Source organism: Molothrus aeneus, chromosome 7, assembly GCF_037042795.1.
Source record: "Molothrus aeneus isolate 106 chromosome 7, BPBGC_Maene_1.0, whole genome shotgun sequence".
NCBI lineage: Eukaryota > Metazoa > Chordata > Aves > Passeriformes > Icteridae > Molothrus > Molothrus aeneus.
In genome coordinates this window covers 36,824,181-36,838,967 of record NC_089652.1, presented here as the reverse complement: position 1 = coordinate 36,838,967, position 14,787 = coordinate 36,824,181, and the positions used below count along the sequence as shown (strand labels likewise).

Sequence of the window (14,787 nt, the reverse complement as noted above, 5' to 3'; positions counted from 1 at the left end):
CGTGCAGCTTTCAATCTGCAGAGGAAATTACTTCCCATTTTCATTAAGCCTCCAAAGGATTTTGGAGATGGTAGTGAAGCAAGGTTATTCCTAGATATCAAGGAGAATATATATTTTTTTTCTTTTACACACAGATTTTCAACAATTCTTTCAAAAAAAAAAATCATTTATACTTCAGACTGTCAGCCATTCCCTGAAATGAGCCCAGCTCTACAGAAAGGCTGGAAAGATCAGATGAAGTGGAATTTCCAGGGAGCAGCAATCCCAGTGGAGTCACAGGTGCCCTCCAAAGCTGCCACCACCCCTCACCTGACCAAGGCAGCACCACAGGTTCCCCTATTCCCAACAGGAATAATCTAGCCTCACCTCTCCCTGCAGACATCACATGGAATAAAAATAGAGCATCAGTTAAGCAAAAACCAGGTAATTTCAGCCACCTGAGTTTTTGATGAGCTCCCAAGATTTAAAGCTCTGCAAGTTTTTAACTGCCAGGACTTTTAACTCACACAACATAAGACAAAACAGGTTTGAACACAGCTTGGATTAAAAATAGTTCTTTATATAGAAAGCTAAGATGTAAAATACACTGACTCCATGACAGAGGCAAGATCTTCCTGGGAGGGTGAGCCTGGGCTAAATCCTTCCAACCTCAGTGACCCTGGGATTTGTAATACAGAAACACCCAAAGATGGAGAATAAAACAGCAGAAATTCAGCCCATTTCCTTGGCAGGGCAGGAAAATCCTACTCCCCATTTCCCCAGGTCTCAGGTCCCATCCTGTCACAGACACATTTTATGGAAAATCCATTTGTTAGGATTTTTTCCTCCGGAGAAGCTGAGAGGCCTCAGAAATGAAATGTACCCAATGGTTATCTGCTGCTGTGGAATGCAACAGGTGCATCTGGGATTGGGCTCATGGGGTTGTTTCTAATTAATGGCCAATCACAGTCAGCTGGCTCGGACTCTCTGGTCAGTCCAAGATTTTATTATCTTTCCTTTCCTTTCCTTTCCTTTCCTTTCCTTTCCTTTCCTTTCCTTTCCTTTCCTTTCCTTTCCTTTCCTTTCCTTTCCTTTCCTTTCCTTTCCTTTCCTTTCCTCTTTCCTTTCCTTTCCTTTTCCTTTCCTTTCCCTTTCCCTTTCCTTCCCTTTCTCCTTTCCTTTCCTTTCCTTTCCTTTCCTTTCCTTTCCTTTCCTTTCCTTTCCTTTCCTTTCCTTTCCTTTCCTTTCCTTTCCTTTCCTTTCCTTTCCTTTCCCTTTCCTTTCCCTTTCCTTTCCCTTTCCTTCCCTTTCCTTTCTCCTTTCCTTTCCTTTCCTTTCCTTTCCTTTCCTTTCCTTTCCTTTCCTTTCCTTTCCTCTCCTTTCCTCTCCTTTCGTTTCCTTTCCAGCTTTCTGATGAAATCCTTTCTTCTGTTCTTTCAGTATAGTTTTAATATATCATTTTCTTGTAATATAATATATATAATAAAATAATAAATCAGCCTTCTGAAACATGGAGTCAGATCCTCATCTCTTCCCTGGCCCTGGGACCCCTGTGAACACCAGCACACCATCCCAGCCCTCCCCTAGCACAGAACTATCCCATCACCTGCAAGCTTCTGGAAATAAGTGCCTATGCTGGGATCAGAGGATCAGAGTCCCTGAGCAGCCTCCAGAGCTGCTGCTGCCCCTGCTTGCACACTGTGAAATAACCACATATGCACCATGGGCAGGTTTTGATATGTATTTTTATTTCCCTGCAGTTTTCACTTATCAAGAACAAGTAACAGGGAAAGTTGTCTGAACTAGTGCATAAACAAACATTCGGAAACACCACTACACGTATCTAATGTACAAGAACCGTATAAAAAAAGTCACTAAAACACTACACTACCAAGGTGTCCAACGCTTACAGTCAGACTTTTTCCAACCCGTTACTTGCCTTGTAGCCACAGGAAAACTCTCCAAAATTGAAAAGACAATCTTGCCACAACCCTCCCTCCCCCCCCACCACCTGGGATGGCTCGATAGCTAGACATCCAATAATGAATTATTGCAATGATATAGAATGCAATACATACCTGGTAAAATATCCTTTAATGTGGTGTGGTACAGTTTGAAAGCCGGTTAAAATACGCAGTCTTCGGATAAAATGGCATCAAGGTGAAAATTTTCTCAGATCTGCACATTTGGACATGTGCCAGATGCATAATTTTCCTAGTCAGTTTTTTTTTTTTCCTCTCCTGTGTAATTATTTTTTATAAACTGGTATTATAAATAGAAATATACATTCAAAATATATGGAAAAGTGAGTTACTACATTAAATTTGCATGTATCGATCCATCCCTTTCCCCTGCACAGTAATAGAAAATACTATTTTGCCTTGAACTTCATATTTGACAGTGAAATGCCACTAAAGTATTTACCAAAAAGTCCATCTAGTCAAATTGTGAAACAAAATGAACCAAGTGAAAACTTTACATTTCCTTTAGAAAAAAATTACAAGAATTTTTGTTTCCTAGCTATGAATCTTTAACTTTTTTTTTTAGACACAAAGTTGCATTTATTTGTACAAGATACAAAATGTAAACATGGCAAAATAAATAGTTTAAACAAGTGATGCAGGATCCCATGTCATGCTCATGATCCCATTAAAGAATTATTTTTTAATCCATTCAGTTGCAAATTCAAGTGCAAAAGCATGATGATGAATATCTACTATTCAAGTAACAGAAATAATATTGATGATACAAATAAACTATTTTACAAGGTAGTGATTTTCCCAATTTTACAAAATTTACATTATATATCGACTTAATACACGATATAATGGGAGTCCATTCAGGTCTGGGTGAGTTCTCTGTGATCCACAGAGCGCTGTGTTTGCATTCAGCTGGAACAGGAGCAGCACACCGTGACCCAGCTGGGGACAGCTTGGAGGTTATGTCACTTCCATGGCCACTGTGGTCTCGGCGATGCCGTTCAAGCCCAGGCGCTCTGGCTCATGGTTCTCTCTGCAAGGAAGGAGCATCCCACAGTCAGAGCACATCCCACACACTTGTACTCACTGCTTTCGTATTTTCACACAGCTGCTAGCAGGAACCTTCACACACACACTGCAAACTCTGTTTGGAAGTAAATACTGGCATTCCACAGCTGCTCTCATTCAACAGTGCAGTCCCTTCTGTGAGATTATTGCATTAACTGTCCACTGCCAGCCTGAATTATGGATTAAATCCCTAAAAGCTCTTCTGAAGGACCAAAGTCAAGATAGGATAACTCAGCACCACTTATTCTGTTAAAGCACCAAGCGTTGTAATTCCCTGCCCATTCTGCTTCAGCACTAATTTTTCACTTGTTTACCAACAGCCATTTTTTACTTTTCCAATTTACAAACGTGACTTTGTTTTTTGAAACACCGTATCATCCAGGAGAGACTTCAAAACATCCCAAATATTGCCATGTTGAGAAAAATGTGCCAACTGCAAAACTCCTGCCACTCCTATGAAACATCACCTAAGTATTCTGAAATAACAGTGCTGCTGTTCAATGAGAATAAATACCCTAATGGTTGGGCTTGATGATCTTATAGGTCTTTGCCAACCTAAACAATTATGAATTATGATTTTTTTATGTAAGATACGGGTTGCCACTTTTCTGGTGTGTGTTTTTCATAAATATAAAACACATATGTCCACATAAGAATACATGTGCCAGCCTGTACCTTACAATATCACACAATGATTTAGAGGGAACAAGAGGACAATTTGACAGAATCTACTTGAAAATGCTGCACGAGAAGGGACAAATGAAATGGTTGAAATTCAAACACAGTAGAAGGTGACCAAAAGTACAGGTGCCTAAAGGCAGGGCAGGTTATTTGAGGGGTTAATTTGCAAAATCAGCTCTTGTGGTTTGCCAAGGCCATGCTGAAGGTGCTGAGAAGCCTCTCAGAGGTGGAACAGATTCCCTCTAGTGCAGAGCTGGGCATGACCATGGAGAGGACACAGGCTGAGGCTGCACCAGGGGAGGGCCAGGTGGGACATCAGGAAGGATTTCTGCATGGAAAGGGCTGCCAAGCACTGGAGCTGCCCAGGGAGGTGAGGGAGGCACTGCTGAGGTGGCACTCAGTGCTCTGCTCTGATGAGGTGAGGGCGAGTCCTGGGTTGGGACTCTGACTTTGGTGATTCCGACCCAAATAATTTCATGATTCAAGCACAAAATCATTAATTCCAAAGAATTCCATGATTCAAGCTCCCACAAAAAGAAGGATTTCTGCATGGAAAGGGCTGACAAGCACTGGAGCTGCCCAGGGAGGTGAGGGAGGCACTGCTGAGGTGGCACTCAGTGCTCTGCTCTGATGAGGTGAGGGCGAGTCCTGGGTTGGACTCTGACTTTAGTGATTCCGACCCAAACAACTCCACGATTCAAGCACAAAATCATTAATTCCAAAGAATTCCATGATTCAAGCTCCCACAAAACCGGGAGCTGCTGCAGCCCTGTCCCCACTCACCTTGCTATACTGCTGATGGCACTGCTGGGAGTTACCTTTGGCACTCTGTCCATGCTGGCAGCAACTGTGGCAAGTTTTAAGGCTGTTGGCGAGGGCGCTGAAGTCCGTGTATTGATATGAACATTGACTGGAGACACAACGCTGACGTTGTTGAGGTGCACGGCGCTGGGCAGGCAGGAATTGTTCATGGGGAGAGGCTGAGGGCTGCTCGTGCACAAGGCTGGGATTAAGTGGTTTGTGGTGCTGTGGCCAACTGTCCTTACGAGCTGTACAGTTGAGATCCCTGGGCTGGATGATAAAGCCATGTTGGTGGAGTATAAAGTTCTGGAGGTTCCTGGTAGGCAGAATAAATGGTGGGTGTTAAAAAGGTGACATTTCTTAGATGAAAAGGCAAAGATTAACCTCAAGGGCAATGCTTTGAGTGTGTAAGTCATTGATGTCCGTATTTTACAGAGTCACAAAATGGTGAAAGTCAGAAGTGGCAGCTTGGCACACTGCCATTGACGCCTTAGGATTTAGCTTTTATATTTTTCAGATCCTGTACTGCTTTAGGGTGTAACTCTAAAACTCCACAGCCTGTCAGCTGCTGTTCACCTGTTTTATTCAGACAATCTCTCTAGGCCTGAAACTCAGACACCTCACTGTCTCAGGCCCAAAAAAGTGTAAACAAAAGTGAGCTGGGGGGGAGCAATCTGGGGGTATGTGACTTCATTACCTGAAAACGTAACTGGAGGATTAACCCCTGACATGCAAATGGCCCAAACTCATAATTATCTGAAACACTCGTGACCATTGTCCATTCTGGGGGTAGCCTTGGAGGCTTCTGACTGCCCAAGGTGCATCTACTGAAGGCCTTTAAGAAATATCCACTTTTATTCTCTTCATCCTGTCTAGCCTCTGTTCCAGGTAGCCACTCCAAGGCACCACCATGTGCCTGATCTTCCACCCTCAGAGCACTGCCCTCCTGGATATGAACTCAGAGAATTACACACAGATCTCTCTCTCTCTATCCTGGAACTGCTCCAGTTTATTGATTTTATTCAGTCGTGTTTTTTCTCCCTCTATTCATTTCATATTATCATTAACCCAGCCTGGCAGAAGGTCTATAAAACTAATCACATCATTAGCTGCTAAAACAACAAATTACTTTAAAAGCCTCTTCTTTGTCTTGGCAGCCCAAATCCCATTTGCCTCTTGGCACTGTGGAGATGGCACCAGCACAAGCAGCACCACCACAGGAGGGTGGCAGGGGGCACTGAGTGCCCATGGCTGCACTTTTTGGGACAAATCCTAAATGCAGTGAAACTTGAGGCTAACAGTGATGTCAGAAGAATTGCCAGTAAAGGTTGGTTAGTACATTTTTGGCTGAATATACAAGTGAGGTAACAACCAAATAATGAATCAACTTCTCCATTTCCTTCTCAAAGTACTTAAATGTTTTAAGCAGTTGATTTATTCTTTCATTACACACTCTCACTGCTTTTAAAATGCTGTCATTTAGACTTTTGATCTGAACAGGTTATTAGAAGATAAAGACTACCAAGGGAAAAGCAAACAATGCTCTTCCAAGGTAAAGAGCACTTGGTGGTTTTATATCCATTTTAACAACATCTGTTGGACAAGGCTCTCAGGCACAGGGTGGGATTCTCAGGGCTGTCCTGTACAGGGCAAGGAGTTGGACTTTGATCATCCATGTGGGACAGTAACAGAAAATACTATTTTGCCTTGAACTTCATATTTGACAGTGAAATGCCACTAAAGTATTTACCAAAAAGTCCATCTAGTCAAATTGTGAAACAAAATGAACTCAGGACATTCCATGGTTCAAACCACTGCTACAAAGTACTTCAGAGAACAATACTTAAAACAACCACAATGAAGAGATTTGATTTTCTTTGTTGTTATTTAATAATACTTTAGAAATCAGCAATAAGATCAGTTGATGGTTAAGAGCAGGTGACACTCTCAGCTCACTCCAGGCTGGGATTTTCAAGGCCTCCTCACCTGAAGGCTGGACAACACCGTTGATATTGTTGTGGCTGGTGTTCTGCTCCTTGGTTCCCTCGCTGCGCCCGGGGCCCGGGGCACTGACCACTGCAGAGGCAGCAAAGTGGGCACTGGCTGAATCCAGGGTTTTGGACATGCAGTCAGAGGTGCTGGAGCCCTGCAGGAAGAGGAAAAGGTGGTTCTCAGTCATCCAAGTACAAAAGGAAATACACCTTAGGATTGCTACAGTGCACAAGTAAAGCAGATCAATAAATACAGCTTCCACGTGTGCCCTAATGCACCAAACATGGAATATTCCTGTGTCACCAGAGTGAAGGGAAGCTGGAAAGCAGTGTCCAAAGGAGGGCTGCACTCCACAAGTGCTGCCCAATGCAGCCAGGCCAGGTCTCAGCACAACACATCACTTCTGTTCTGTGCTGCTCAGCCTGGAGAGGGAAAGGGTCTGGGCAGAGCTCAGAGCCCCTGGCAGGGCCTGAAGGGGCTCCAGGAGAGCTGGAGAGGGACTGGGGACAAGGATGGAGGGACAGGAGCCAGGGAATGGCTCCCAGTGCCAGAGGGCAGGGATGGGTGGGACATTGGGAATTCCTGGCTGGGCTGGGATTGCCAGAGCAGCTGGGGCTGCCCCTGCATCCCTGGCAGTGCCCAGGGCCAGGCTGGACGGGGTTTGGAGCAGCCTGGGATAATGAGAGGAGAACTGGACAGGCTTTAAGGTCCCCTCCAACCTAAACCACAGAGGATTCCCCATGTTTGGAGATGTTTCCTCTCAGAAAACAACCATGTCTTAAACCTTCTCTGTTCTGTCTCCAGGCAGCTGCAAACCTCAGGGATGTTCAGGATTTGTGGTACTTCCATTCTGTGACTTGTGCCACAGAATAACTGCCCAGCACATTCTGGAATCCCACTCTGTTAGTCCAGTTCCTACTGGAAAGGCTCACCATTCTTACTGGAAAGAACATTAATTCTGCAATTTTAATTTATATTAACCAAGAAAATGACTTTGCAGAGAAGCTTGAAATGTTTTAAAGATCCAAAATTCATTTGTTTTGTTTAAATATTTTGGCATTGTTTCTTTACGCTTACAAAAAATGTCATCAGTATCTGCCAACACAGAACCCCTGATTAATTGAAGTAGAAAACACTGAGGGGAAGGGACAACCAGCACAAGCAATTAGAAATATAAAATGCTCAAAGTAATATACATCTTCCAAGTAACAGACAACAGCAACAGCTTTTATACTTTATTGGGAAGAAGCTAACAGAAAACTAAGTGCAATGGAAAAATATGTAACATGTATATCCATATGTAAATATAAAAATACATTTTTATATTTTGCATTATATATTATTGCATTTTTCCCTTGCAAGGGACTCCAGAGGAAAAATGGGATTCTTTTAGAAGCCAGAATATGCAAATATGCAATGTCTCCTTTTCCTCTCAGAGGTGCCAATTTGTAGTGCTCACTGAGTATCTGTTCATAACAGAACACATTACCTCAGAAGGTGATTTTAATGAAGTCTCTTCAGAGCACTTACAGACAGGAGCACAAAGCCAGTGAAAACAGGAAGAGTTGAGAGCACACATGGATTTTTTTATATTGGTAACTCTGTGGATGCAGGGAACACATTCAGCTACCAAGTCTCTTCCTCAACTTGTAAAATGCATCCAACTTGTTAAAAAAGCCCTGGGCAAAGTGTTTTAAATTCCCTCTAAAACCCCCCAGGCTTGCTGGGGTGTCCCATTTGGTCGGTGAGGGACGAGCAGCACTGTGAACAAAAGGAGCATGCAGGGTGGGAGCAGTACCTGTGCTTTCAGATGTGTCTGTTGGGAGGAATGCTGAGATTGCTGCTTCTGCTGCAGCTGGGCCAGCTGCTGCCTCTGCATCTGCACCAACTGCTGTTGGTGTGTCTGGAACTGCTCCTCTGTGATGCCCCCTGTGACTGTGGGAAAGAAAGGAGCCACAGTTACACAAAACACACCTGGGAAAGGCGAGAGCGCAGCTAAGGTGGGTGAGGATGACACAAATCATGTCAGCTGCACCCAAAATCTTCACAGGTTATGTAAAGGAGAGGTCAAGCTGTGTTTGTTTGTTCTGTCCTTTCATGGAGTTCATTTTTAACAGAAGAATTCAGAGCTTTCGTTGCTTTTGAGCAGTTTCTATCTTTGGTGGTTGTATCCCCAGGAGCTTTAGGCAAAAGCTCAAGAGAAATGATTTGCCTGGCTTTCAGGAAAGAAGCACAGCCTAAAAACCAGAGCTGAGGACAAAGCACCCTGGGCTGAGCTGGGTGCCTTCTCTCCCAGTGAACACTGGCAGAGGATTGCTGGACAATTTCCCTTCCCACAGCCCCTTGCTGTCCCTTTGCCCTGAGGGAAGCACTCGTCTGGCATGGGGGATTTTCTCTGCCAATTATTGTTTTAAATGCTCGAAGAGTTTAGGGGTGCCACAATAAGTTTATTTTTGAGAACCAGGTTAATGCCACGCCAGTAATCTCCCAGGCCCAACACATGAAGGGAATGCAGTTAGAAAAGCTGGTTTTAATATTCTCCCCCTGGAAAGTCTGCACACTTGGTAAACTGAAAATACTAACAGGGCTTTGATGCTAAAACCTGAGCTGTGTGCAGTTAACCCAAGAACTGAGCTCTCTGGGGAGCAAGCGAGGAGGAGAGAATTCCCTTCCCAAAGATTCCCATGAATACATTTCAACACTTCATCCTCAGCTCTGTTTCTGCAGGACTGGAGCTGTGCTGCACCTCAAACACCTGGATTCTCAGGAATATCCTCTTATCCAGGGACTAGCATTAAAACACAGAGTTTTATCCATCTTGCAGGGTTTGGCTCTTCCATTTCTCACTCTTAGTACTCAGGGCTCTCCTGAAATTCCATTGGGAAAAAATACCAGAATCAGGATTGCTTAGAAATTAGAACTGAAACTTCTTTACTGCTACATTATTAAAGCAGGTTCCAACCATATTAGGAGAGCACTTAAAAGTCCAATTACTTAAAATTACTCCTCTTAAACTGTAGCAATATTATAATTTCCAACCTAAGTTTATTTTGCATTTAGCTTTACTTTGTTCCTCTCACAGATTGTTACCTAGAATTTAATTCCAAGTTAAATCAGCTCCACCTGCTACATTCCCTCACAAAACACATGGCACTGCTGAAGGCACCATGGCCAAGAACAGCATCATGGAATATTACATATATTTCTATTTTTAAGTTCTGAGGTAACAAGTCCCAGAAAATGTGTTTTGTTTTACAGAAAGCTGTTTAAGAACAAGGTGAGATTTCATGTTTTCAATCTCTTCTCCTTCCCAGTTTGTCACAGACCACAAAGTCCTGCAATACTCTATTACAGGACACAGGGAAGGTAATCCAGAATTCAGTAACCCCTTGCTCTGCCTGCATGTGCCTGAATTTCAGGTATTTATCCAGTGGCCAAGCTGTTCACCTTGTTATAAACCAGCAGATGTTCATTAGCACATGAAATATCATTTGCTTCTGCCAAATCAAACACCTGGAGGGTCCTGGAGAAAAAAAGAGCAAACTTTGAGCATGTCCCAAGGCAGAGCCCAGAGCAGGGTTAAGAGCTCTGCAGCTTCAGGGGGGGTTTATTTTATCAGAGCCTGACAGGGCTGAAAAACTGCCCCACAAAAGGGGAAAAAGTCACTTCAGCTTTCACTTGCAGGCTCCTCTCTCCTTGGGAGGTTTGGATTGTGTCACTTCTCTCAGGACCTGAAGGCTTTAACCAAAATCATCCTCTGCAGGCTGCCCCAAAAGAGGCATTGCTTCAATTACTCCTATGTGGCATTTAAGGCTGGGGAAAAAATACTTCTAAAAGTAAAATTTTGTTCCACAAACAAAACCTTTCAGCTGGGAATAGCATCATGTGCAGGTGACCTCTCTCTAGGGACATCCTTTTCCCACTTGCAGTGCTTCCAACATGAGCAAGAGAATAATTCAGTTCCACATATTGGTTCTTGGTTCATGCACTCATTAGGCATTTTGAAGAAAAGTCTAGTCCCAGGCTTTTCAAATTAAAAATAAAAAAATAAAATCTGTCTGTACAATGCATTTGAGGAAATGCCAGAGTTGTAGTACTAGTACAGGGAAAAAATATAACCCAGAGGTAATTTTAAATATTCTTGTGTACCAAAAATCCAAGGAACTCCCCAGTTCTCTCTGAAATAAAACAATAAAAAAATAAAAATAATCATTTTAAGTACTGCCACCGTTTCCTCTGGAGGGAATATCAAATCAGCTGTAAAATTAACTGATTTCAACAATCACTTCCCAAAGAGAATGACTTCAATAAATGCACTGATAATGCCTGTGCTCATTTAATGCACAACCAGACTGACCAGCTCTTTTAAAATTTATTCCCTATTTACTAGTGAGAAAACCCATCAGCAGTGCCTCTTGCTGGTTCAGTTATTTGGGGAAGAATTCTGTTGTCTGTTGTGTCTGATCCTGTTCCAGAATTGCAGGATCTGGTTTGTCATTTAAATCTGTGACAAAAAAGGTCCTCCCCAGCCATAAATTCCATGCATAATGTACTTCAACTACTGAGGGATTTCCATTTAATTTAAATGCATTCCTCAGATGATTTCTAAAATTACACCATGGGTTTATGACTATTCCTCCAAAAAGTGCCTTGGATCCATCAGATTTGGTTTTATTCATTTTTCAGCTATTTCTTTACCAGCTCTTGATGTTTATCAATAGTCCCATCCCACTGAAGTGCCCCTTTCTGCCCCAGCTGTGATCCCTCAGGCCTACAAGGTCTTTCAGAAATAACTATATGAAATATGTAACACATGAGATCTGGTTTTTCATGCAGCAGGAAAATGCTCCTGTGCCAATCTTTTCATGGCAGAGAACAATCTGAAGGTTACAGTGACCATACTGAGAAGCTGGGGAAGTACTGGGCTGGAATAAATATCCTGTGCCTCTGTCAGAGCAATTTAATAGTGCCCAGGAATTCTAGAGATACATTATTGGAGAATAAATATCCACTCCTGCAGCTTTGAGAGAGATGGGACATTCCACAACCACAGAAATTATGGAATTCAGAGGCAGCCTATTCTATTATTTAACTGTCCTGGTTTACAAAGCAGGATGGAGGAGGGATATACTCAGCTGCTTGCTGTTGTGGGAGATCTCATTTGCTGGATCTCCAACTTTTCAGATTTTTGAAGTATCAAATGCTTATGATTTTTTCTAATTATAAAGAAGTGACAGTGTTAAAAGTCGAGCCATTACAATTCTAGCTCATGAAGCAAGTGATGCAAACACTGCTCAATTTAAGCTTAAAGCAATTTTTTCATCACTGAGTGCTCCCACTATCAACATTTTTACCATTTTCATGCCTGCTCAGGGCACTCAGGAACTTCCTACATTCGTCTGAGTCAAAAATGAAAACTGCCAACAAAAATGAGCCACACCTACCCTCCCCAAGAAACCACCAGATTTGTTTTGCATTCATAACGAGCATCCTTCTACCCTTAAACAAGGTTAGGCCAATTAGTGCCATTAAGATTTAATTAGACCTAAACAATTCTTCATATGAGCAGAATCCCTGCTTTGAGTAAGGTCTGAATCCAGCACTTCAAATTCTAATGGAAGCAAAGCAGGAGGAAGAAGTGTTTGTGGGGAGTTTCTGTATGTCAGGTTGTAGCTGTGGTTAGGTCCACAGCAGTGCTGAAGATCTCACCAGTCCAGCCACAAAGAAAACCAAAATTCAGCATTTTAAATCCCAGAAGCAGCCAAATCCTTGCCTACCTGATATGCCATTCTTGCTGGTGTTCAATAAAGCTACAGATGCTGCAGAGACTCTTTTATTATTCACAGTCTGCCCTGCTTTCCTTGAGGTACATTCTTCACTATCACTGTCCTGGAGATTGAGTAGCCTGGGCTGGAAACACTGCAGTCGACATGATCTGATATTGCTTAGGATTTCAGGAAGGGACAGTCTGTTTTCACAAGGTTTATTGGAAGCATTGGTCCGTGAAAAATTAGAAGAAAAGTCTAAAGTCTGGGAAGAGCTTGAAAAACTGCTCAGCATTTCCGGGTCAATCTGCCTCAAGACAGGATCGTGCTCTGTGGATATTCGGTCCATGATCACCCTGGGCAAAGAGGAGGAGGAGAATCATTAGCTTCAGCAGCTCTCTTTAATACTTCTATCCTTTGAAGGGGAATGAAGAATTAAAAGCACCCAACTGTACCTTCCACCCCTGCCAATCCTCCTCCTTGCAAACCCTATACATCTCCTTGGGATTGTGAGGGTTGTAAGGCAATGCCTGAACCTCAGTTTGTCCAATTCTGCCAATTCTGGGCTTTCGGACGAAGAATTCATTTGGTCCAAACGAGGCTGTGAAGAAAGAAAAGGCAATTTTATACTCCAAGGGTGCTTTGATGAGGCCACTGCTGGGTGTCATGCCCAGGCTTCAGGACAGAACACATGGCTTATGCTGAGTTCACCAATAACAGCTTCAGTAGTTAAAAAATAAACTCTAATATTTAGGCTGTTAAATACTCTGCATCTAACAGCAATGGTAACGTTGGAGAAAATGAAAATAGAAGTTTTTCGGTCATCTCAACATATTTGGCAAAGAAATCAACTTACAGGCTAGGGAAAAAAGAAAGGAGGTTGAATTCTAAGCAAGTGGGAAGTTCAGCTTTGACTCTTCAGAGCCAAGCAGAAAAGGGGATGCTCCTGCAACTGTCTTTGGACTCACCAAAGCATCAAAGTTCTGGTGGTGAGAGTGGGAACAGAACTCCAACACTGCCACTATGCCAACCTAAATTTAAAGAAACCACCCCTAAACCCAACAGCACAGCAGAATACTGCATATTCTTACAGCATAATACTGGCATCCTGCTCTTCTCCTGAAAGCACAAGGTCCATCAGGATCATTTTCTTCTTCTGCTTCTGACACTGGTGAGGGTACCTAGACCAGAAAACAATGTCATTCTCCCAACTGCCACATCTGTGTAACTGTATTTATTACAAAAGTTTGTGTTTATGTAATGAGAAAACAATGTCATTCTCCCAACTGCTACATTTGTATAATTGTATTTACTATAAAAGTTTGTGTTTATAGATGAGAACTGCCATGTTTATCACAGCTTGGAAGGAAAATTCAGTTTATACAAGGAGCTTTTAAATATAGTCAGAGTTGGGACAAGCCAGACTGGCCAAATGCCAGCTGACAGGAATGTCTGCCTCGTGTACACTGAGATTTTGGGGGTTACCTGTGGGAACTCATCCTCATCAGAGCTGTGGAAGTCGTACTGTTTGATGTCACTCTTGCTGAGCACAGGCAAGGGCTCAGCCAGGGGCTGGGGGGTCACCACACACTCCAGCTTGGGCTTCTTCAGGTATTTCTTCTTCTGACGGACCACATCGGACACCTCCTCCTTCAGAGAGGAGTGGTGAGGGTGCTGCTCGGGGAAACAAACAGGAAATTCTAAAAATTAAGCATCAGCAAATTGAATTGCTTCAAGACAGGCTGCTTGTCTTCCAAAGGCTCTGCAGATGCTTGAGACATGTAATGCAAAAGGTACTGGAGACATTAAACCTCAGAAGCTTTCCTCTGATTGTTTTTACAGGGATTTATTAATAATCAGAGAGCTCTCAAGCCATGTCACTGCCTGAGAGGCTCCTCACTCTGCACTACACTCTGTGTATTGTCATTGAAATTCCTCTTCCAATTATTTTCTGAGATCTCATTTTTCCCTGGCACTTTCAATTTTCTGAACTGCTCGGACATGTTCAAAAGAAACAATTTAATTTGTTTCCTGTTTCTCACAGAGCTGACACTTTTGAACAGATGTGATGGTATTTGGGTTGGCTACTTAAGATTTTTCTCACATAAACCCTCTGCAGTGAGCAATTATTCCATCGATACTGAGCTGTCCACTTGAACACAAATGTTATTAAACTTCAAAGCTCCCATTTGAAAAGATTATTTCACTTGCAAAATTCTCCATTTGAAGGAGAAGCACCAGTGCAGTTTTAAAAAGTGTTGAAATTTACCCTGGATTAACGCTCTTCAATAACAGCCTGACTGAAACTAACTGCAGAAATGGAGCTGGGCTTGGGAAGCAGAGGAGGAACATGAGGAATGCCAAAATTCCTGGAGGAATTCCGGGTTCTGTATGGAATTCTGGGACCACTAGGTGTCGCAGGTGCTAAATACAAATTTCCAGAGGTCTTCCAACTCTCAGCCTCACCCCCAAGCATTTTAACTCCTAATATTTCACGTTATTTCTTCAGGGACAGGTTTGAA

The 14,787-nt window shown here is 42.8% G+C and overlaps 1 protein-coding gene across 1 annotated transcript in view; it reads right to left on the bottom strand.

Moving 5' to 3' along the window:
* Positions 1-1,706: 1,706 nt before the first annotated feature.
* Positions 1,707-14,787, bottom strand: part of EPC2 (enhancer of polycomb homolog 2) — a 36,851-nt gene continuing 23,770 nt past the window's right edge. Inside the window, exons 7-14 of the mRNA XM_066553575.1 lie at positions 13,751-13,939; positions 13,357-13,446; positions 12,721-12,866; positions 12,278-12,621; positions 8,299-8,435; positions 6,495-6,654; positions 4,491-4,824; positions 1,707-2,991 (exon numbers count right to left, since the gene is read on the bottom strand). Coding sequence (XP_066409672.1) covers positions 2,919-2,991; positions 4,491-4,824; positions 6,495-6,654; positions 8,299-8,435; positions 12,278-12,621; positions 12,721-12,866; positions 13,357-13,446; positions 13,751-13,939 — 1,473 coding nt within the window. The 3' untranslated portion in view covers positions 1,707-2,918. The remainder of the gene's footprint in view (positions 2,992-4,490; positions 4,825-6,494; positions 6,655-8,298; positions 8,436-12,277; positions 12,622-12,720; positions 12,867-13,356; positions 13,447-13,750; positions 13,940-14,787) is intronic.